Source organism: Aureobasidium melanogenum (genome assembly GCF_000721775.1).
Source record: "Aureobasidium melanogenum CBS 110374 unplaced genomic scaffold scaffold_6, whole genome shotgun sequence".
In the NCBI taxonomy this organism is placed as follows: Eukaryota; Fungi; Ascomycota; class Dothideomycetes; order Dothideales; family Saccotheciaceae; genus Aureobasidium; species Aureobasidium melanogenum.
The window spans coordinates 440,957-462,643 of NW_024470058.1; the positions used below are offsets into that span (position 1 = coordinate 440,957).

Consider the following 21,687-nt stretch of genomic DNA (forward strand, 5'->3'; position numbering starts at 1 on the left):
TCATGCCAAAATTACCCTTCCTCCTCTTTCTGCTTGTACAAAGCAAATGTTTTTCTACCTGGTTTTCCCTCGTCTCTCTCTCCATTCCTTGTTTTCGTGACATCGTTGCTGTTTCTTGTTGCTGGAGATTTCTACTCCAACTCAACCTTCCTAACACTCTCCCATCCCTCTTCTTCCTGCTCCGCAATCTTGGGCACCACAACCCTCAAAACTCCATCCTCGAGTTTAGCGCCAATTCTCTCTTCATCAATCTTGACACCCTCTTCAAGCTTAATCTCTCGCTCGAAAATGCCGACTTCGCGGCGTTCGTCGGTGACCAGACAATTCATCATGGATTCGGAAATGTCGGGGCGGGACACTACGCCCGAGATGGTGATGCTGTTGCGGGTGGAGGAGTAGGTTATGTCGAGGTCGGACTTTTTGGCGCCTGGGAGCGAGGAGTGCAGGATGTAGCTTGTGGGCGTGCTGAAGAGATCGATGGAAGGAGTGAAGGTGCCGTCGTTGTTGGTAGCCCTGGTTACATCGTTGGTGGTCTGATTGTTGGCGAAGGGGTTGTTGCCGCCGAAGAGCGCAGGTGCAAAGGCTTCGGCTAGAGCGTTGAGGTCGAAGGGGAAGGCAGGGGGGTGAGGGGGCCCACGAGGATGATTGTGGTGTCCGCCCCTAGGTCCATGGCCTCCTCTAGGACCACCTCTGGAATGGTGTCCGCCTCTTCCTCGGCGATGCGGCGATGGTCCTCTGGGGTGATGGTGGCCGGGCCCTTCGTGATGACGAAGACCATGGTGGGGAGGTGGGGATGGTCCACGAGAGTGCGGGTGGGGGTGATGGTGAGGCTCTGCAGGCGTCTCAGGAGGAGTGTGAGGAGACGATGAGCGAGATGGGTGCTCGTTGGCAGGAGGAGGTGGTGGAGGAGCATTTCTATCGTGCTCAGGAGGTGGTGGAGGTGGGCCTCTTGGACCATCTCCGCCATGCCTGTGGCCATGAGGACCTTGATGAGGACCGTGACGTCTGCCACGATGAGCCCAAGGACCCCAGAACTCTTGACCGAAAGGATCAAAATCAGGTGCAGAGCCTCTGCCTTCAGCGAAGGGAGCTGCGCCCTGGTTGTTCTGGAGACTGGCGACAAAGTCCCAGAAGTTGTTGTTGTTCATGTTTCTAGTGTTCGACATATTGATTGAATGATTGACGAGAAAGAGAAGAGATGGATTTGATGAACACAACCCTACCTTATATGCCTACCTACCTTTCTAGAGCTTCAGGCAACAGCATCAAAGACGTGTACACAAAGTCGTCACTTGCATCAGCCACAACAGCTCTAACCTGCCGTCTATTCGTCCAGGGCTATTGTGCAATCACTAGCATGGAACCTGGAAGAAGAGGCAAGTGTGCACCAGAAGGTGGGGGAATAGGCAGCTCTGAGCCACGCGTTCGAAGCATTCGCCACAGGGAGGGCAAGTTCGCCCGCTGCGGCCGCTGTGGCGTACGTACTTCGCCACAGCAAAGCAATGGCATGTTCGCTAATTGGACTCTAGCATCGCAAGAAATCGATTTGTTTCTTGTACTCAATTCCAGGTGAGTCAGCATGCAGAAGATGCTGCCTCGAAGGAGATGTTGTCGGAGTGCGGAGATCGATTCGGCCGACGGCTCCGAGTCGTGCATTGAAATCCACGATTCTCAGCTTGGGAGAAGAGAGAGTGTGTGCAAGTGGAACGATTTCCTATAGGTGACCCTGTCAAATGTACTCCTCTCAAGATATCGTGCATGTTGCAGGGTCAGCATCTCTGGAAACCCGACTGATGAAAGCATTCTGGAAAGCACTTCTTGGCGACTTCTTCCAAGGCAAGGATCAAAAACCTTTCGGAAATGAACGCTTCGTCGGCATGCTTGCCTTCCTTGGGCATCGGCCGTAAATGGATACTTCTGTACTTTGCCTGTCACAAGGATTCTTCACATGAAAAGGTTCACATGAAAGAGGTCTTTGAATCATGATGCTGGTGCGATCTCAGCAATCCTCGATTAATACGAATAACCTCAAGGTTTCAGCTTCGAAGAAAAACCACATGCATGCTGTACAAACAAGGGAAGAAAGGCGAGATTTCGAAGGAAGCGAGAAGCGCGAGAGAAGAAGGGCCGTCCGGAGCGCGCTCCAGATTCTGGGTCGAGTGATGTCAAGGGCTGGCGGCTTCGATGAATTCGGCAGTTAACCAGTTCGATGTTTTTTTCGAAGGATGCAAACCACAGAATCGATTGCCTTGTGTCCGAAAGAGGGCGAGTGTCTGGCTAATCGCTACGATTGATCGTGGCGGTTTTGCGGTCTTCGATAGCATGATAGACTTTGCAATCCATGTGCCGAGCCATGTGCGTGGTCGATGATGGGGATTTAAGGCTTAAGACAGCGACAGGATGGTACTTCTTGCAGGTACTTTTGATGATCTGCATGTATTCGAGTCAGAAAGTAGGCAACCTTTCTATCAAACAACCTTTTTATCAAGTGGAGGCGAAAAGTAGGAAGCACAATAAACCCTAGTTAGGCATCGGAAATAGCTAGCTTGCTGTTGCAATAGACAAATTAAATGCAGGGGATTTGATTCGTGAAGTCTACGTGTACAGCAACATGCGCAAAATCGAGATTCGACAGATCTAGACGAGCAAAGTATCTATCGCGCAACACGCTGCGTCAGCGATCAAGACGACAGTCCGAGGCAATGGATGGTCCCCACGATTTGGCTAGTAGAAAACAATGAATCTAGTTTGATACTTTGGGAGCACCTGGGAGATTGCACTCGCGGGAACATGCTAAAGAGTCAAGACACTGCATATCGTACGAGTCGAGTAGGAGAAGCATCCTACAAGCAAGAATCGGTTTAATCCTTCAAAGTAGTGCCGCTGACCAAAACCCAGCCTCCGAGTGTTTTCCACGAGTCAACATCCCTCCATCATCCCTCTTCTCTCCTCTCGTTTGTGTCTGTTCCGGCTCGGTCCTGTTTATTCCTCGTGGCTTGCATGTCTCGTGCTTTGTGGGGCTCCTCGTGCCAGCCCAATTCTTTCCAACAGTCAGCAAAGTGCTCGTGCGAGCTCCTTCCTGCTTCCACCTTGCCCTCCACCTCAACGACGTTGCCCTCTTCTCCAACACAGCAATGTGTTCGGTCCTTTCCCACATAGACTCCACATATAAGCATTCTTATTATTCAAAAACAATAGATCCGTGGAGCATCAAATAAAACACGAGTCTAACGAGCGCATTCAACTGTTATTCAATCAAACGATTAAGCGAAGACACCTAACCTTGTGGTCCCATAAGCTTCCTCTACTTTTTGCTTATCCATGGTGAAGGGCATGGAGAGTCTCGCCAGAAAGAATAAAAATATCGACGATCTTCATCATCAGGCCTTGGCACCGCTTTCTGTGAGACAGCCATGTCATTGCCTGTTGGGGATCTTCGTGCAGCATCCGGGTTGGCGACCGTCACTTGCCGACCCTTTTCGTGTTGGGACTTGCTTTCCCTGGAGGCTTGCGAACCCTGGCACGGCGTCTCAGCAGATCCAGCGTCATGGCCGAAACAGCGGTCGAAGAAGAAACGACGTACCATCCACTACATGGCAATCAGTGACGACGGACAAGAAATGAAATACGAGATTCGCAAGTGCATGGACATGATGAGGAAGAGAGATGATTTTGAAGGTGAAAATAATCATGTAATTGCATAGTCTAGTAGAAAGAACTCCTCATCCATGGTATCAACCGGAAAAAAAGTAAACCAAAACTCCCATATCAAACCAGGCACCAATGCCATGTATTTGTGATGCCCCAAGATAACCTGAACTCCATACATTAAATCCAAACGAAAGAATTAATGGGCCAATGCCCAATCCCATAAGTGGTATCGGTCGCTCAAAGCGTCAATAAAGAAAGTAAACAACGTGATCTGCTGGCGACTGAGCGACAGACAGGAGAGCGAGAAAGAAAGCGCTTAAACGCAGGATCAAGAACTGAGAAAGACGTTGACGCTCAGGCTTGGGTATGCGTGAAGCTGGCGTGTCGTAGAGTCGATAAGGTCGTAAATTAGAAGGTGCTCCAGTTCCAGTTGCCGCCAACGGACTGGGCAACGCTGCCGACGGGCTGCTGTTCCTCAGATGACTTATTTGAGTTGGGAACACCGACGGGTTGAGTGAACATGGTCTCGTTGCTGTCTCTGCTGCCGACGCTGTTGTTGCGCGAAGGGCGAGCAGCACGCCATGCACGGTAGTCAGTCCAGCAGTTGTCGCAAGCACGCTGAAGAGTGCCCTCAGAGTGGAAGCGAGCCTCTTGGTCGAGGGGAATAGCGTGAGGACTGTGGCTGCTGCAAAAAATGTCTCCGCAGCGACGGCAGTGATGACGACGGTTGAGCATAGAGAAAGGACGAGTGCATGTGGAAGACTTGCACTGAGCAGCACTGTTGTCAGGCTTCCAGTGGTTTCTCGTGGGAGCACCAGTGACAGCACCCTGAGTCTCAGTCCACTCGTCGGAAACGACTCTGGAAATGCTAGCAGGACCCCAGGGGCCGAACGATCTAGAGTCGTCCTCATCGGGGCTGAGAGGAGGGGATGCGAGGCCAGCAGGAGCGGCAAACTTGAAGCCATCTCTGGACATATCCATGCTGCTGTGTGCGCTGCGAGGAGGGGTCAAGGACGTTTGTCTTGAGCCAGGCAACTCTGTGGGGCGCAGAACGGCAGGGACGTAGAGAGGCTGCTTTGGCTGGCGAACCTGCTTGGCGTGCATGTATGCGGAACGGCTGGAAGGAGAGACATTGTTTGAAGGAGGAGTGGTCGAATCGCCATATTGAGGCTGACTAGAGTAGATGTAGGTGGGCGACTGCATAGGTTGAGGGTGCTGGGCGAAAGTGGTGGCCATGTTGAATATTGGTCGTGTGATAAGTCGATCTAAAACATAAATAGTTGTCGAGGGTGGTCGTTAAGTATCCAGTTGTAGAATGTCGTAGGTTGTGGGGAGATGCAAGGAGAAATGTCAAATGTCGGTCTGCCCAGGGGGATGTGTGATGATCCAAAGTTACGGAGATGCACACAAGGGCTGCAAGATAAGAGAGATAGCTGGCCAACCAGGTATTTGGACAGTCTACTGCAAGGTGCAAGGCTACCCGGGTTTCAGGTATGTCGCGTGAGAAAGGGGATGGAGTAGATAAGAGTAAGTAGTAAAGAGTTGGTGGCTGTGGTATGTAGTGTAGCACACGATGACCTTCCGGACAAGACAGGTGGGCGAGATGGGCTATGTATATGAGCCGCTCGCGTGCAGCGCAACAGTTGACTGGGGCAGATGGGGGCTTGACACGGCACGCCTAGCCTGGCGAGCGCAACAAGGTTTGAGTTACGTCCGGCGCTATGGGTGGTTAGGTGGATAGACGAGGACCCTTGGCTGATGCGCCGAAGGGATCAAAAGCGACTCAAAGCGCTGCGAGCAAAGCAAACGGCCGACCGAGATTTAACGCTGTCAACGACCGACCGTGTGCTGGAGAGATAGAGCGGCGCGCGTGCTGACCACAGATTATGACATCCCCGCCTTCTACACTGCTTGCTCTCCATTGAGTATGCAATGCAAGCAGATTTGAACAAACTAAGCAGTACACTTCTCGACACGACTGCAGCAAAGCAATACTCATCAAATCTTAATTCATATTCTTCTGGCCACAGAGCCAAAAGATCCACGACATATCTTTGCTTCTGGCGGGTCAGCATCATCTTGCATGAGCGGGCGGCCGCTCTATTCCGTTTTGGGAGCGCTCGACTCAGTTGCAGAGATAAGCCAGATGGCTCTGATTGGCTCGTATCCGCTGTCGCATGCTTGACCCTCTCTTCTCAACAACCTCTTAGCCGCTACGTCTTTAGCATTTCTAGTGGCGGCCGCCGGTTCTCATGTGAACTCACGGTCCGGCAGGAATATGGAAGCGCTGCAAGCCATCCGACTCGACCGCGTATATCTGCTACTCGTGGTTGGCTGCACCAGCTCGTAACCTGTAACGGTCCCCAGTCTTGACTGTCTTCTTCAGCCATGCCTTCTGGCGCGGAAGCACCATCTTGCAGCCGCGAAATCTCAGTCGTCCGTTGCATCTCTATCCTCCTTCTAACCGGGTTTCATGTGAAGCTATCACTTGCTCTGTCGCGTGTAGCAGATCTGGTTGAGATGTCCCCTTCTTGAACCCCCTCGAGGTCCGAGGATCGCCTTGGCTTGCGCTTTCCACTTCCGATGTTCCGGTGCTCAGCTTCCGAGTCGGGGACTCGGCGTCTGGAGTGGCCTCCAGGTTCGTTCGTTGGAGCAGACCGCATCGTCAAATCTAAGCACCGACGAAAGCCCATCGAAAGCCTGTAAATCTGGTTGTCCAGAGCATCAAGAAAGTTTGGATTCTGACACATCGATTCCACTTTGGAGAGATGGCCCTCCACCTTTGACGACTTCACCATCAAAGAACCAAAGGACAGTGCTCGGCTCATCTTTATTTGGCTGGCCCCGCCAAGCTTCTTTGCGAATCGCTTCCAGGGCTGCCACATGGCGAGGTTTGAGACATTGAATTCTAAATGAATTCAACCGAAGCCTTCCGTGATCTCGCTCTCGGTATCTAGCACCTTTTACAACGACTCGTTGTCAGAGTCGGCTGACTGCTGGCAGTTGCTCTTCATTATGGAGCAACGAGCCTAGAGGGACGATCTTGAATCGCCATTCTGGTTGATGAAACAACTTTGGGATGATCCCAAAATCCAGACTTGCATCTCACAACCCTTCCGCATGACGGCTTCATGATAGTCCCTCGGCTCCTGATTGGCTCTACCCTGTGGGTAAGGGCATAGCAAGAACGAACATTACCTCCCATCTAACCATCGTGTGTGCATACTTTTGGCCAATATTGTGATGCTTCTTGTGACGTTGCGTCGTCAGGCAAAACAGTCTTGAGGCTTCTGGTATTCGGTAATGCAGCGTTATTGGGGCTGTTTGCCACAGATGCGAGCATTACCCAGCAGCAGTGATCACTGATAAATGTTATATCCTCAACTCGTATCAATGTGTATGATGGATCTACAGGCACACGCAAACAGTTTCATGCATGCCGCTCGAGTAATTCGAATCACCATTTGAGATTGATCAATTGTCTGTCAACTCATTACTGGATCAAGCCGAGGTTGTGATACAACGGCGATGTGAGGGGTAAACTGAAGCTCGTCTCTAAAAGACAGACTTGCGACCGGCGACCGCACATCCATACAGCAACGATATTCGAGATCAAGCCGTTCCTTTGATGCGGTATTGATTGTTTTGGTTTCACACAGTATTGAACGTTCGCTGTATATCCCTCAAAAGCCAAGCTCCACGCACAAATCTCGGAAGCATCAACGGGATTCCACGTTGCTTGCAGCCACTCGACATGTCAAGCCAACGTCGTACGACCCAACAAAGTCCAAGTCCCCTGTCTCCTTTCCAAGATGATCAAATCTTGACCGACAGCCAGTGGACTACATTGGCGTCAATCGTTGATACTATCATATCCCCAGAGACACAGACTAGTGGGGAAAATCCCAAGAAGACTCAACTCAAAGCTGCCGTTGATACTATCAAGCACAACACGAATGTTACAGATGAGGCCTTGTTATCTGAGTATTTGGCAGAGTCGGCAACTTCATGTCCCGAGTTTAGAGAGGCCATCCACAGGCTGCTCGCAGAGCAGATTCATACACAAGGAAGAAAGGAACTTCTCAGTGTCCTTGATGCTTTGACGTATTGGGTCCCTTCACCCCTCATAACAGATCGAGGGCTGACATAGAATAGTAATGCTCGTACTTCCTGGCTCTTGACTGGTCATTTGACACCATTCGCACAACTCTCCCTACGCCAGCGAGAAAAGGTTATACAATCATGGGCCACAGCACGTTTGCAAATCTTCAGAGTGCTCTTTAGGACGTTTAACGACATGACAAAGGCGTACTGGACGCGCACATCCCCTACGCTTGGCCGCGTCTTATCTTACCCATACACCCCTATCAATCATAGTTATGGGAAAGGTTTCGACTTCCCCTTCGTGGTGTTTCCGCCACTCCCTCAGGGGTCTACGCTTGTCCCAGCGACCTTCGAGACGGATGTTCTCATTATCGGAAGTGGTTGCACTGGAGCAGTTGCCGCTTCTGTCATAGCACGTTCTGGGCTTGAAGTTCTAGTAGCCGAGAAAGGTTATCATTGGAAGCCAAACCACCTTCCCATGTCGGAAAAAAACGGAATGGTACACCTTTTTGCTAATGGAGGCGTGACACTGTCAGATACTGGTAAGATGGGAATCCTAGCTGGCTCATGCTTTGGCGGAGGTGGTACTGTGAACTGGTCTGCGTCGCTCCAGCTCCAGCCGTTCGTCAGACAAGAATTCGCAAAGAAACACAACCTGCCATATTTCGAGAGTTCTGCGTTCCAACATGACATGGATGCAGTCTGCGAAACCATGGGTGTTGGGACCCAAGCTATCAAACACAACCCTGGAAACCAGATGCTTCTGGATGGTGCAAAGAAGCTCGGCATGAAAGCGAAGCCCGTGCCTCAGAACACCGGAGGTGAAGCTCATCAATGTGGTTATTGTACACTTGGCTGTGGAAGCTGCGGCAAGAAAGGACCGACAGAGAGCTGGCTTCCTGACGCTGCTCGACATGGCGCTAAATTTGTTGAAGGCTTCCAGTGTGAGAAAGTGATATTTGCTGCGGATAAAACACAAGACGGAAAGCAAATTGCCATCGGTGCTCAAGGTGTTTGGACTTCTCGAGACGAGTCTGGCGGCGTGTCTGGGAAGGTGTATAGGCGTCCGGTCACGATCTACGCCAGGCGTGCCGTGGTCGTGGCTGCCGGAGCGCTTGGAGGCACCGCGCTGCTCCTCGAGAGAAGCGGCATTCAGAATCCCCATCTCGGCAAGCACTTGAAATTGCATCCTGTCAACACTTTATTCGGCGTCTTCGATAGAGACATTATGCCGTGGGAAGGTGGTATCTTGACCTCGGTTGTCACTGAATACGAAAATATCAACTCAACAGGCTATGGCTGCAAATTGGAATGCGTCACTATGCTTCCTAGCATGGTTCTACCATTGATGCAGTGGAAATCAGGTTTGGAATGGAAGGTACATGCTGCCAAGTTCAAGCGTATGGCAGGGTGGATATCACTCGCTCGAGACGAAGGCGAAGGTGAAGTCTATGCTGACCCAGTCGACAAATACAGAGTCAGAGTCAAGTACGACACATCAAAGTCTGATCAGAAGAACATTGCAGTCGGCCTTGTCGCATTGGCAAAGATCGCGTTCGTCGAAGGGGCACGCGAGATTCATGTCGGTGCTGCAGGCGTACCTCCATTCATTCGTCGCCAATCTGTCAGAACGTCCTCATCGGCGATCTATGCCAGCCAGACCGGGGGAAATGCTGGAGACACGGCAAGCATAAACGACCCGGAGTTTTTGCAATGGCTGTCGCGTCTAGAACTGCTTGCCGTCAACGGACTTCCTGGAGATGCTGGGCAGGTGTCAGCTCATCAAATGGGCACTGCGAGAATGGGTTCCTCGCCCACGAACAGTGTCGTGAACTCCCGGGGTGCTGTGTGGAATACACAGTCACTGTTTGTAGCTGACACTTCTGTTTTCCCGGGAGCAAGTGGAGTGAACCCTATGATTACAGGAATGGCAATTGCAAGAGGTATCGCTCGAGGCATTGTCGAAGATCTGGGTCTTCCTTCCACACAACAAGCACCAACAGCGAAGCTGTGAGCAAAACAGCCCGACGAAGTGGTTGGGTGTACGGCTTTGCTCTGCTCGAGCTGCTTCGCATCCCATGCGAGTCATTAAGCTTAAACCAGCGGAAGCTATTACATAAGATCCATACTCAATCTACTTAAGAGAACGGTTTATACTTTATGGTATGCATAGCTAGAGCAACCAACGAACGCCCGTCATCTCCCATCTCTCGCCTACTCGCGGTCCATCTATATTATTGCCGTTTGTTCCAGAATGTCAGTGGCAGATAGGATGGTATGGCGCCTTCCGCTGCCGCTACGACAATAGCTTTGAAACCACACCGCGGGGCCAAATGCATTCACGGAAATTGGCCCGGGTCAGATGGGAATACGAATGTACGAGTAGTTGACGAAGCATGTGCGCAGCATAGATGCGACACTCGTACGATAGTGCTGCGGACCTAGATGCGCATCTAGATTGTCCTATCTTTGCCTGACTAGGAGATGGCTGGCAGAGTGTGCGCGTCGCTTGTGCTTGACACGCAGAACATGAGACGATAGTCAGTAAAAAGGATGTTCAATTATTACAATCCACAACGTCCACCGCTCAGTTACGCAACGTGTATGGTACTCTAGTAGATCAATGTCTTCTCCACCGAGCATGCATAATAGATTGCCTGCTTACTGATCCTCCAGGAGATTCAACAGATTTTAACTTGCAAGATAGATTGCCATCTACACTCGGTTCAACACACACAGATGAAGGCTTTGTTGGAGACTTGGAGTATTACCACTCGTCCTGTTTGATTTGCCAATCGCTTCGCGGAGCCTCATTCAAGCATTGGTTGAGGCTTGTGGACACGCGACACCTTACCAAAAATTGCTATAAGCCTCTCCCTTTTAGCGCCGAGCTCTCAGCGAGTGGAAGTGCAACGGTGGGCAGTCCGAAGGTCCGTCTCCGCCCGAACACATTCCTTCCAGTCCGGTTCTAACGGACCGAGTTTCGCTCTTGCTTCTGTTGGACTGCATGGAAACCGAAACTCCACATGCAAGTTGATCCAACCACACATCTGCATACAAAAAAAAGCTAGACAAGACGTGGCTGAACCAGGGTATCAACTTGGGATGTCATGTCGGCGCCAAACGGAAGAAAATCCCAGTTGCAGACCCTTGAACCCTTCGAAAGTCTATTGTGTGTAATCGTCCCGCTTCGTGTCCCTGGTTTCTAACTTTTTTGCCCTTGCCCTTCTTTTCGTGTCGAAAGAAGTCAGTGGTGGTGCTTCTTTCATTTTGTAGATCAATAGTGAAATGGGTCAGGTGGAGAGGAGGAAGGACCATGCACCGAGGGTCTCCCGAAACTCAACCCGCCCATAAATGATACATGTGGACAAAGGACGGGTTGGGGCTCGTATGCGCTTTTTGGGAAGGCATTGGCAAGGCGAGAGTTCGGATTACCGGGAAGCATGTGCTAGACGACGGCAGTTGTATTTGCTGCACTCGGTTCCTTGCAGATAGGCTGACCAACCTCGGCGGTCGCACAGAGTTTGCGATTTGGGACTCGAATAAACTTGCTTGTCACCCAACACATCGCCTCGGAACACCTGAATAGAAGTCGCGGACTTCATGGATACAATGTGTTCCAAAAACGACAGCTCAAAGCAATGTTTGACAAAGTATATCTTGATACAGAAACGGCTTTCTTCCATCAATCTCTTCTTAGCTCAGTTGGTTTAGAGCGTCTGACTGTAATTGCTTGATTGTCATCAGAAGGTCCTTTGTTCGACTCAGAGAGAGGAGATTTCTTTTTGCTTTTGCTCGCGTCATCCCACTCACTATACACTTGCTTTCTGCTTCTATTGTCACATAGCGGGTCGTGTGTATCTTCTTTGCTGGTTCGTATCTTGAGATTCTCGGTTGCATGGTATCATGCTCTTTTGTTCAGTCGTGGTGAAAAGATCAGGTCCCCTGGCCGCGCTTTTTGGACTGACGGACTTTGAAAGAGACTAACTATGCATACCTCACCAACCCAAAGCTTCTTTGAGCTTCGAACACATCAGACAGTTCAAGGTGTCCTTCTCAGACAGTTCATAATAATCAGAGCAGTAAAATCTCTGCGGATGGTCGTGAACGAGGACATTCAGGCTTCCATCGGGATGTCAGTGGGGTCACCCTGCTCCACACTCACCGCTGTATCTACACACGAGCAATCTCCAGAAGTAGAGTAATCATAACTGCCACATGTATGAGTCATTAATTCTCGAGATTTGACTGTTATTCTTAACCACTGCTAGGTTTGCACAGTTTGGCCGCGATCATGAGATCGCAACTACTCCTCATGAGACGATAGGGATATTAGAAATTACGACGCGCTATACCATGCACCTCTTCTAATGCCAGCTATCGAACAAGACAATCGAAGTCCATAGCAAACAGCTTGAGTCTGGGTGGTCGAGATTGACATTTTCTCTCCCTACTGCCTAGAGATGAGATGTTCGTTGATCAGAGCGTGTCTCGCAAGTAGCTCGAGCTCTGCAAGAACGCTCTTTGCTCTTTTCTTTCTGACCAGTCACGACTGGCTCCGCGAAGCACATCTCTAAGAGCTGTCAAAGTAAGCCAAGGTATCTCGGCCATTGTAAAAATCCACAGATGACGATATGCTGGGATTATTGCCGTGTAGAGAGACAAGATAGTACCTGTATATTGCCAATGTCATTACCCGTACAGATTTCTTCCATACCAAGGTCGACTATGTTTGATTCATCTGGCGCTCTTATCAAGTCGGAAAATAGTCGGACTCGAAGGTGTGCAACGTGTAAGATCGTCCGATCATACTCGCGCGGTTTCGAGAATTAGGTTCGTGTTGAGAGCTCAGCCACATGTGGAGCCATCCAAGTATGGAAGCTGTACTACAAGGCGATATCAGTTTTGTAAGACGATGCGGGCTCGCTAAGAACGATGATTATTGGATTTGGACTCGGGAAGGCCAGGACTTGTATAGCTGAATCAATTGCACCGAACATACCCTTTGTGTTGAGTGTCACGTTAAGTTGCGAACGGAAGTACTTTGCTCCTGTGCTCCATGGTCTCTCTTGCTACGAAAAGTGATCGGATTGAACACTGAGCAAAGGTCAATGAGGTTGACACAATATCACAGAGGTCATTACTATGGCGCTCATGAATAAGTGACGATGCCGCCGAGACTCGTTCAAGTTTGTCACATGTTCTCAAACCCCCGTTGTTCGCGCTGTTCAGATCTGACGAAGTATACCGTTCTTGATCTGATACCCTAAACGTAAAGGCATGGCTGGTTCGATTCATCATAGATGAGCTGGTAGATGGGATTCAGCTAAGGAGATTTGCTTTTTGTATAGCAATGTTCCTGCTCAAGTGCGTATACAGTTCCAGAAGCGTGCGGTGGCCATGACAGCACCAGGTGCAACAGCGTCCAAATCCAGACCAAGAAAGTTGATGACACGTCCTGGATACAGAAGCTGGCGACGGAAAAACTGAACATACTAGACTCGAAACTGGACGTCAACTCTCAGCTTGAAAGAAGTGTATGGGAAAGATGTTGCTCGCTCACCCTTGAGGCATGATTTGAAGCGAACCCAAGATACTGTCTATGCTCTGCAAGTTCTGCGAGAGCAGAAGACAGAAGCTTTGCTTGATGGCACCGGGATTCAGATGCTCAAGTATATGCTGCTCTGTAGGAACCACAATCGGAATTTCATCACCCTCAGCAGATATACGAGACCTAAGAACCGAAAGACCAGATACTGTGTTTGTGCTATAAATAGTTTTAAAGAGGACGTTAGGCGTATAAGTGCAAGTGCAGGCGAAGAAAAGGAAGGCCGATGGCATGAACCAGAGTCGAATAGAGCAGACCACCTTCTCTTCACAATGGATCGTGAGTAGGCGACAACGCTGCACGGTCGTTCTCGGAAGCTGTTGCACAAGATATGAAAGTAGCTTCGAAAGAACGACTGGAAATTTGTGCATTTCATTGCGAAACCGAAAAGTCGCAGATGTAAGGTCATGAAAGACTCTCAGTCGAGCAAAATCTCCTTGAACACTGTCTTGTCCACTCTTTGCCAATTAACATATCGTAACAGGGCATGGTAGTCGAAGTCATCAGGCTGAGGCGAGAGGTGGCGGGCAACTGGCTGGCAGTTTCTGGAGCGGAGCTGGCGGATGATTTCATGGAGAATCTGATCAAACAGTGCTCGATCCAACTGTGCTATGGCTAATTCAATGTAGTCTGTGTTGCCAACACGGTGACCTTCTCCCTTGAGCTGTGATGTGCAGAACCATCCACGATACACTATGCCAGTCTCATGTACTTTCCTGGTCGTACGATGGTGACCAGGTCTTCCATTGACAGGTCCGTGATGAGGACAGTGAATATGTTTGCGGTAGTAGTGATGTAGAGTTTGAGCCAGATTTAGTTTACCGCCCTCCACAGTCATGCCAATCCGAGGGTTCAGCGTCACAGAATCTGGTGGTTGCGCAGATTCTAATCCTCTCAATGGTTGGTTGGTAGTCATTGACGAACCAGAGACAACCATATAGCTGCCTCTCTGATGATTGAACACAGGCAAGGTCGAAGCATATGCCAAAGCTGCTGTTTGGTCCTTGATTGTTAGTGTTGTATTGGTCATTGTAGCAATTTTGGCGGCAAGCGTGAGCTTGAGAATGACCTTGGCGGGACTCAACAGGCTTGGTCACTTGTTTCACTCCGGGCGGTCTTTCTCGGCGTTGGTGATCGTCATGAAAACCACCCTGGCTGGAATCACCACTGCAGTCGTCGTTGCAGCTGAGCACGACATGGCTGCGGAACTTGATCAGAGCCTCCTCATCTATAGCAACACCTCAATTCGGCGAGAGCGACCTTGCAGTGGATTCTGCAAAGCCTGCCGAGGGTCCATGACATGTGGTGATGCCCTGAGGTCGGTCTTCGTTATGGCCGACACGTTTCTGAGGTGGGAAATGGGTCGGTTCGAACGCGTCATCCCTAATACGCTTCTTGCTCTGGCAACGTGAGTCTTCAGGCATCATTGTGTGATGAGCACGATGATCGGGAGGTGCAATGGCAGTTGTTGAAAGGCCAAAGCTGTGTTGATGGAATAAGCCAGGCTGAGTGTCTTGTGTATAGTGGGAAGAGTTAGTGTTTCGCGAACGAATCAAAGTCTTGTGAGAAGGAAAGCAGTGACTGCAACATTTGAATCACGGTGCCGTCTGACTTGTGTATCTGAGGAAGGCGCGACTCACTTAGCTGTTGCGCGAGACGTCAACATTAAAGACGCGAGATGGTCCTTGGCAAGACACATCGGCAAAATGTCGGCTGCATGTATAAAGCTTGAAAGCTTCAAAAAGATTTTCATCTCGCGCCTGAAATTCTTTTCATTGTCAACAAGAGCTCCTGCTCGTCTATCCATGTCTGCGTGGTACCACATGCGCCACTGAGAGATATATTGAAAGCTTTCATCGTCGTATGTGTGCCTCGGCAGCTGTGGATTTGCGATGCGCCCACAGCTGATTGTCGTGAGCGGTGCCGACCGGTCAACACATCCTTGCCAACCACTAGGTATGCATCTCTTTCGTTCCATCCCGCCCACCTTCTCGAAGTGATGAAATTCCTGCGCAAAATTCACAGACCTGTTCGGAAACAAACAATGTCGAGAAAATGCTTGGAGACCTTCTGATCTTTCATCAATTACCCTTTTCGTACAAGACTGCTGCACGTAAGCCTTGAATGCTGACTGGGAATACTAGGTCTCGGCTACACAACGCCGGATGGAACGGCAGTTTGGTTACATAGAGCTAGAATTAGATATCCAGTATACGCATTGGTTGAACTCATATCATTACCGCTCGTTGAGCCTTGTTATGCGCACACCTTTCTGTTTTGCAGTCCAATAAGCCCAAGAATCCTTTCTCGACTGCCATGTTCTGTTCACTCAGTCATATGCTGTGAGCGAGGGTGTCATTGTTGAAGCAAGTGTTGAGAAGAAGAGTCAGAGCGGCCGGACACACCGTCGGCATAGCCGAGTATATCTCGTAGCGGCTATACGAATGATGCAAAATCGTGACAGTCGGAGGCTGTGAACTTTTCCTAAAAGCCATGATATTGATAATGCGAACGCTCAGCCTTGCAGTCGAGCAAACACTGCCTGAATACTGAGGAGAAGAAAAGGCCATCCACTTCCCGTTCCCGTTCCCGTACCACCCATCAATATCGATCTTCCATACTGTGTTGGGGTTCAAGAAGGTCACAAAGATTACGCCCTTGGTGACACCAAACCGTGGTCACTCTGCTGTGGATCAGACGCAGTCTTGGGCCGCTATTCCCCCCTGCCCAACAAGGTCAGTATCGGTCGATCACAATGTACAAGTATGGATTCGTGTTGATGTGTTCGCTTCTACTCATAGGGTGAGAGTTTTTTTTGACAAGCACCATTCGACTTTCTGAGCATCGTCGGGAGCACTCTGCCCGGCAACCGAGGTCTGACAAGAGACGGTTCACGTGGCGCCAGAAGCTTCAGCCCTTCAGCTCGTAGCTGACAAGACAACCCCTGGCACGAACGTCGACTTCTGCCGTCTTCTTTGACCGGTACTCAACACATATTGTACAAAGAATTACTGTGGCAATTCTCAAATCACCAAAAGACCAGGATCCATACTGGCTGATCGGAGAACGACAGAACCATACGCAACACTAGGCACATTCATCTCTCACTTTCAAGCGTTGTTGTCCAATCACAGTCTGGAACACTGCCTGCGGGTCGCGTTCGCGGGGAACTTTCCCAAATCAGTTAATGATCCCAATAGCTCAGCGGACCTTGCCCTCTCCAAATTCTTATACCCACGGACTCGCCGGGGTCCAAGTTCACCTGCCTTTTTCCTTTTCGAGTTTGCAAACCTGCTCTTTTCCCCTTTACGGATTCTTCTCTGCTGGTCCAAGTTCAAGTCTCTAGGAGAAGTGGAGCAAACAAGAGGCAAATCACAGCAAAAACAGTGACCGATCATCGTTCGGTCGAGAATTAGGTCAGAGAAGAACGAAAACAGAGAAAGGAACTGACCATGGCGGCCGTGGGCAAGTTTGTGTTTGTCAACTATACTGGCGAACCCGAGGCTGAAGCCAAGCAATCTCTGCCAACCGTAAGACAGCATGTTATGCATGACTTTTTCCGGCGGCAAAGGGAGGAGGCAGATAACGGCGTTCCTCCAGAAGAAGGTGCTGCGCCAGAAGTTTCAGCTGCTAAATCAAAGGAATCTCGGCGGCGAAATACCAACACTCGTCAGGCTGCGTCTCAGCCGCGCCCCAAGCGCTCTTCCGTAAAAAGACCATCACGAGCTCGCAAGGATCCTCAACTCCATCGCCAATCATCTGCCTCATCCACCGAGTTGGTATTTCTTCAAGAGTTCCCTGAAAGACCCTCTCCATCGTCCACTCGGACCTCATCTTTTGAAGAGACTCCTAATTCATCCCCACCTGGTTCCACCGACTCAGTTAGCTATAACGATTCATCATCGCCTTTGTTCTCTGTTGCACAATCTGGTTCTTCTCCGGACGTTCTTGAGGAGGCCTCACCTCAATCTACCTCCCTTGTTCAAATCAACGCCCAAGCGTCACCTGTCTTTTTCCAAGACGATCAGTCTGCCCTGCTTCAAGCACCGAATCCTTTCCTCCACAGTCCTGCTGTTCACCGTTGGGACCCATTTAATACACTTCCCTTGAACGGCCTTGCTGTTGATCAATTGGCGACTTGGCACTTCCATCGTCCCATCAACCGAAATAACATTTGGGAAAGCAAAGTTCTCTGGCTTGACAAAGTTGACATTCACTTCAGAAGAGGCTTGTGGAGCATCGCACTCACAAGCACACCGCTCTTTCATATTTTACTCTGCATTGCGGAGATGAAACGTAGTGTTCTTACTGGAGACCGAAATCAAATCAGCTACTTTGAACACAAGATTGCTGCTATGCGAGCAGTCTCACAAGGCGTTTCGAGACTTTCTAGCCTTCCTCAATTCACAGGCATGCACGGCATGGCTCTACCTAGTAAGAGTTGAAAGCTGAGAAAGACTGAGGACTATACTGACATCAGACAGCGGATGACACCTCGGGTTTGTCAGAAACATCAACAGATACCTTCGTCATGTTAGTGGCCATCCAAGTAAACTTGGCTCTGGGCGATAAAGAATATGATGCCGCAAAGACACATATGCGATGCGTTACCGACCTTGTCAACAAAGCCGGTGGTCTCCAATCCTTCGGCTACACACAATGGCGTCACACGATTTGGAACGACTTAAAGCTAGCATCTGCGCTCCTGGAGAGACCGATGCTTGAATATGGTCTGCGAATGGAGTCTGTCAATGCGGCATTCCCTACTGAGGTGATAACCCAAGCTCACCGTCTAGCATTGGAGACGATACGTACGATCCCAACATCAGATACATTGACAACGGAGTTGTCGTATGACCTCTTCAACCGTCTCCATCAGGTGTGTCTGACTTTTGACACCACACTCAGTCAAGAGGCACACTTCATGGCTTTTGAAAACGCCCTATACACTATTGTGTACCAATTGTGCAACTCCATTGCAGATATCCAGTCAAACACCGAGTGCAGCGCCACAGATATGTTGATTTTGGGTGCCCAACTTTGTACTTGGACATGCATGCCGTCGCTGGTCAACATGCGTGCACTCTTCAACACAGTCATCATGGCCATTCAATCAAAACTAGTCTACCGCCTCTGGAATGGTCTCAAGCCAGATCTGATACTACAGTGGGAGTCGACCGCAAAACTCGACTCACTTCTCTGGGTTCTGTTCCAGGCCTCATCTGCAGCCATCGGTGTTTGCTCGAACGGAGAAACATGGATGCCGGCCTACATGTTGGACTCTTTCCTGACGACTACCAAACAAGTGACCCTGAGATTGCAGATTCACAGTTTGGCAGACTTCGAAAGGACATTGAGAAGTTTCCCCTACAGCGAAAATGTGTTTGGTGATGATGCCAGAATGTTATGGCAACAGATGGGACTCGATACTGGCATGATTGATGGAGTGGTATCTCCAAGCTCGGTGATTGTCGAAGAAATGTGAGCAGGATTGTGAGCATTGGGATTGGTGGTAGAGGTCGTCCCTCCCACTGGGTGTTTGGTGGTTCCTTCCTTTCTTTCTCTCTTTCACTATTCTTCCCTTTCGACGCTCATGAGACGTCTTTGTGCAGCTCACGCTGCTTCCATTTCTTTTTTACTATGGCATCATATCTTGTGACGAACTCAAGATTACAGCTACAGCATACTATTAGAACCTTCTTCCCCATCTTCTGGCTTGGAGTGTTTCCTTCAGCCATCGAACAATGCGCCCAAACAGGAAACCACGAGGAGGTCGAGCCTGACGCTTGGCTGACAGCCTCATCGTTGATGGTGGCGCATCTAAGGCCCACTTTAGCCGGATACCACACGATGTTTTAGGTTATCTTGTGGCTTCATCATCAGCCATGATGTATGCAAGTGTCAAGTAGTGCAGATCCTAGGCAGCCAAGTGAACGACCACTTACTGTTTTGGTTCGTTTGACTGTCTCATGAGTTGAGGCTCCGCCAGCCACAGGGTGTGGCGTGTTCTAGCTCCTGCGGATGTTTAATCCTCCTTTACATCGCTGGCTTTGATTGCCGGTAGAGGGTTCATCTTGGCAGACCTATCTCTGAAAGCCGTAAGTGATCTCGGGCATGCAAGGAAGGAACATGCAAGAATACGGCCCGACTTAGAATCCTTTGCAGGAATCGATTACGTCCATATCGAGTTAACAATCCTTTGCAGCTTCGACGTAGCATCGTTCGCGCCTGCCTGATGGTTGTTTGGTTAACGCACCGTCATGAAGTATCGGCACTCCAGCGCATCATCTGACATTTTGTGACTTGCTGACTGGCACTACGCAAGCGGTGAGTCTTTGTCCTACAAATACAGAGTCGTACGGTGATCTATCCACATCACAAAGCGCCTCATATGGCCAGAAGCATCGATGAGCCTCAGATTTACTTACACAGACGTACGGGCGTAAGCTTATTCATTCGCCTGGCTGAAAATGCAGGTACAACCGCATAGAGTTTGAGCTCTGCATATCTGTGGACCCTTTATCATGGCACATGGTCCTTTTCAAGTGCCTCGACTTTTGACAATCCGATCGATGACCATTCACTGAATGTGGAAATCAGTGATTTGGATCTGCACACGGAGAGTCCGACTGAGTTTCTTCCCTGCCCATCAGCTGTGAGCAAATCGATCAGCTGGTCCCTCGTACGTCCTGTAGCATAGTGCTGAGTCGATAGCAGTACGACGTCAACCTACCCATACCAGAAACTGGTCGATCTCTTGGTGAACACACAAGATGTGCTTGATGTCTTCCATCTCCGAGCTTGACCGGTCAGTGATGCTTGTTGACCCCAATGATTCAATCTCAACAATACGACTCAAGCCTCTGCGTAGGAAATCCCGAGTTGGGTGCAAGGTCACCATTATTGTAGGATATGATGAGTTGCCCCTCGGAGACGATAACAGAAACAATATCATGATAAACATTGGTTTGCCTGGGGCTCTGATGCACCCCCGACAGCGTTTTTGATGCTGGATTGTTGCCAGTCATCAGTTTCTATGGAGGTGACATCAATCCAGGCGTACAGAATAAATCATGCTAGACCGTCGTTTTTCGCTTTGGCTCATTGCTACCATTCCATTATTGAGTATTATCGAACAGTTGCATGGCGTACAAGTACATCAGCACATCCCAGGGGTTACACAAGCTGACTGTTATCACCAAATTTGAGAAGAGCAAAATGCAAGCCATGTAGTGTTCTGCCGAGACAGACACAAACTGTAGATCTCTCTGACTCAAGTTCACATCCACAACTTGGTCCAACAATGACTCCGTATCGATGACTTCGTATGTTGTGGCTCGTGAGAGTCAACCTTGGTAACACTAAGTATGTCGGTGAAGATTCGAGTGGGTCTACCAAGGACATCCATCTGGATTGAGAAGACAGTCAGGATCTGGAGCGACGAGACGACCGTCACCGAAGATTATGGGGCTTCTTCCATACCACTCCAGGTAATCGATGCATGTGGACCAGCCAACTGACTACCCAGATCTCTCAGAACGAAGTATAAGTAGAGCAACCTCAGACCTCTTTGGAACTCATCGCAGAATCAACTTAGATCAATTCTGCACTCATCTCCTCGTCCAACGAACTTGCTCCAACAACCATGCGCCTCACAACCATCCTCACCATCGCCGCTCTCGCTCTCACCAAGCAAGTCACAGCCACAATCTGCACAGGCACATCCACCTTCACCTCAGGAAACCTCAAAGGCACCTCCTACGATGTAGCCTGGATCGACGGCGAAGACGCTTGCCAATGGACTTTCATCGCAAACGCCAACGACAACCCCTGTGGCAGAAAGTTTACTCTGCCCAATGGCTACACATACTATCTTGGAGATTGTGGTGATGCTAATTTTGCATTGTATAATGGGGATGGCAGTTATAACCATATTGCTGTGTATGATCCTGATTACGAGGTATGTTGTGGAGATGGGAGATGCACAGGAGAGAAGAGTGCTGATTGTTGTGTGTGATACAGAAGGATGATTGTGTCAACAACAATGGTCAGTATAAGGTTGTCAAGACCTGGCAATTCTGAGTGTTGCCTTCTACCCTGATGTGCAAGAACACAGTGCAACATCGCATTCATGAATATGTGGAGAGAGGAAATGAAGTCTGGGAAGTGGCAAGAAAGGTGATCAGAGACTGGCAGATCAAAGCAGAAGGACCAAAAAAAAAAAAAAAAAAAAGAAAAAAACAGATAGCTGAGCCAGCTGTAATACAATCATTCGCTTACATCAATGCTTCATGTGAAGCCCAATATTTCAAAGTCTGTCAGCG

General features: G+C 49.6%; 7 protein-coding genes across 7 annotated transcripts; 3 read left to right on the plus strand and 4 right to left on the minus strand.

Annotated features, from left to right (window-relative positions):
• Positions 1–131: 131 nt before the first annotated feature.
• M437DRAFT_64775 (uncharacterized protein) lies at positions 132–1,166 on the minus strand (the record flags this gene model as incomplete). The annotated part of the gene is made up of 1 exon (XM_041024475.1): positions 132–1,166. One exon carries the CDS (start codon positions 1,164–1,166, stop codon positions 132–134), a length of 1,035 nt encoding a protein of 344 aa, XP_040881245.1.
• A 2,893-nt stretch (positions 1,167–4,059) lies between these two features.
• On the minus strand, positions 4,060–4,887 carry M437DRAFT_44648 (uncharacterized protein; the record flags this gene model as incomplete). The annotated part of the gene is made up of 1 exon (XM_041020939.1): positions 4,060–4,887. The coding sequence occupies one exon, from the start codon at positions 4,885–4,887 to the stop codon at positions 4,060–4,062; it is 828 nt and encodes a 275-aa protein (XP_040881246.1).
• A 1,235-nt stretch (positions 4,888–6,122) lies between these two features.
• On the minus strand, positions 6,123–6,536 carry M437DRAFT_64777 (uncharacterized protein; the record flags this gene model as incomplete). Its single annotated transcript, XM_041024476.1, has 1 exon — positions 6,123–6,536. One exon carries the CDS (start codon positions 6,534–6,536, stop codon positions 6,123–6,125), a length of 414 nt encoding a protein of 137 aa, XP_040881247.1.
• Positions 6,537–7,405: 869 nt separating this feature from the next.
• On the plus strand, positions 7,406–9,769 carry M437DRAFT_83169 (long-chain fatty alcohol dehydrogenase; the record flags this gene model as incomplete). The annotated part of the gene is made up of 2 exons (XM_041027883.1): positions 7,406–7,755; positions 7,807–9,769. 2 exons carry the CDS (start codon positions 7,406–7,408, stop codon positions 9,767–9,769), a joined length of 2,313 nt encoding a protein of 770 aa, XP_040881248.1.
• A 4,012-nt stretch (positions 9,770–13,781) lies between these two features.
• Positions 13,782–14,393, minus strand: M437DRAFT_45440 (uncharacterized protein; the record flags this gene model as incomplete). Its single annotated transcript, XM_041021084.1, has 1 exon — positions 13,782–14,393. The coding sequence occupies one exon, from the start codon at positions 14,391–14,393 to the stop codon at positions 13,782–13,784; it is 612 nt and encodes a 203-aa protein (XP_040881249.1).
• A 2,422-nt stretch (positions 14,394–16,815) lies between these two features.
• Positions 16,816–18,848, plus strand: M437DRAFT_64780 (uncharacterized protein; the record flags this gene model as incomplete). Its single annotated transcript, XM_041024477.1, has 2 exons — positions 16,816–17,797; positions 17,848–18,848. 2 exons carry the CDS (start codon positions 16,816–16,818, stop codon positions 18,846–18,848), a joined length of 1,983 nt encoding a protein of 660 aa, XP_040881250.1.
• Positions 18,849–21,008: 2,160 nt separating this feature from the next.
• Positions 21,009–21,445, plus strand: M437DRAFT_83172 (uncharacterized protein; the record flags this gene model as incomplete). Its single annotated transcript, XM_041027884.1, has 2 exons — positions 21,009–21,323; positions 21,386–21,445. 2 exons carry the CDS (start codon positions 21,009–21,011, stop codon positions 21,443–21,445), a joined length of 375 nt encoding a protein of 124 aa, XP_040881251.1.
• Positions 21,446–21,687: the final 242 nt, after the last annotated feature.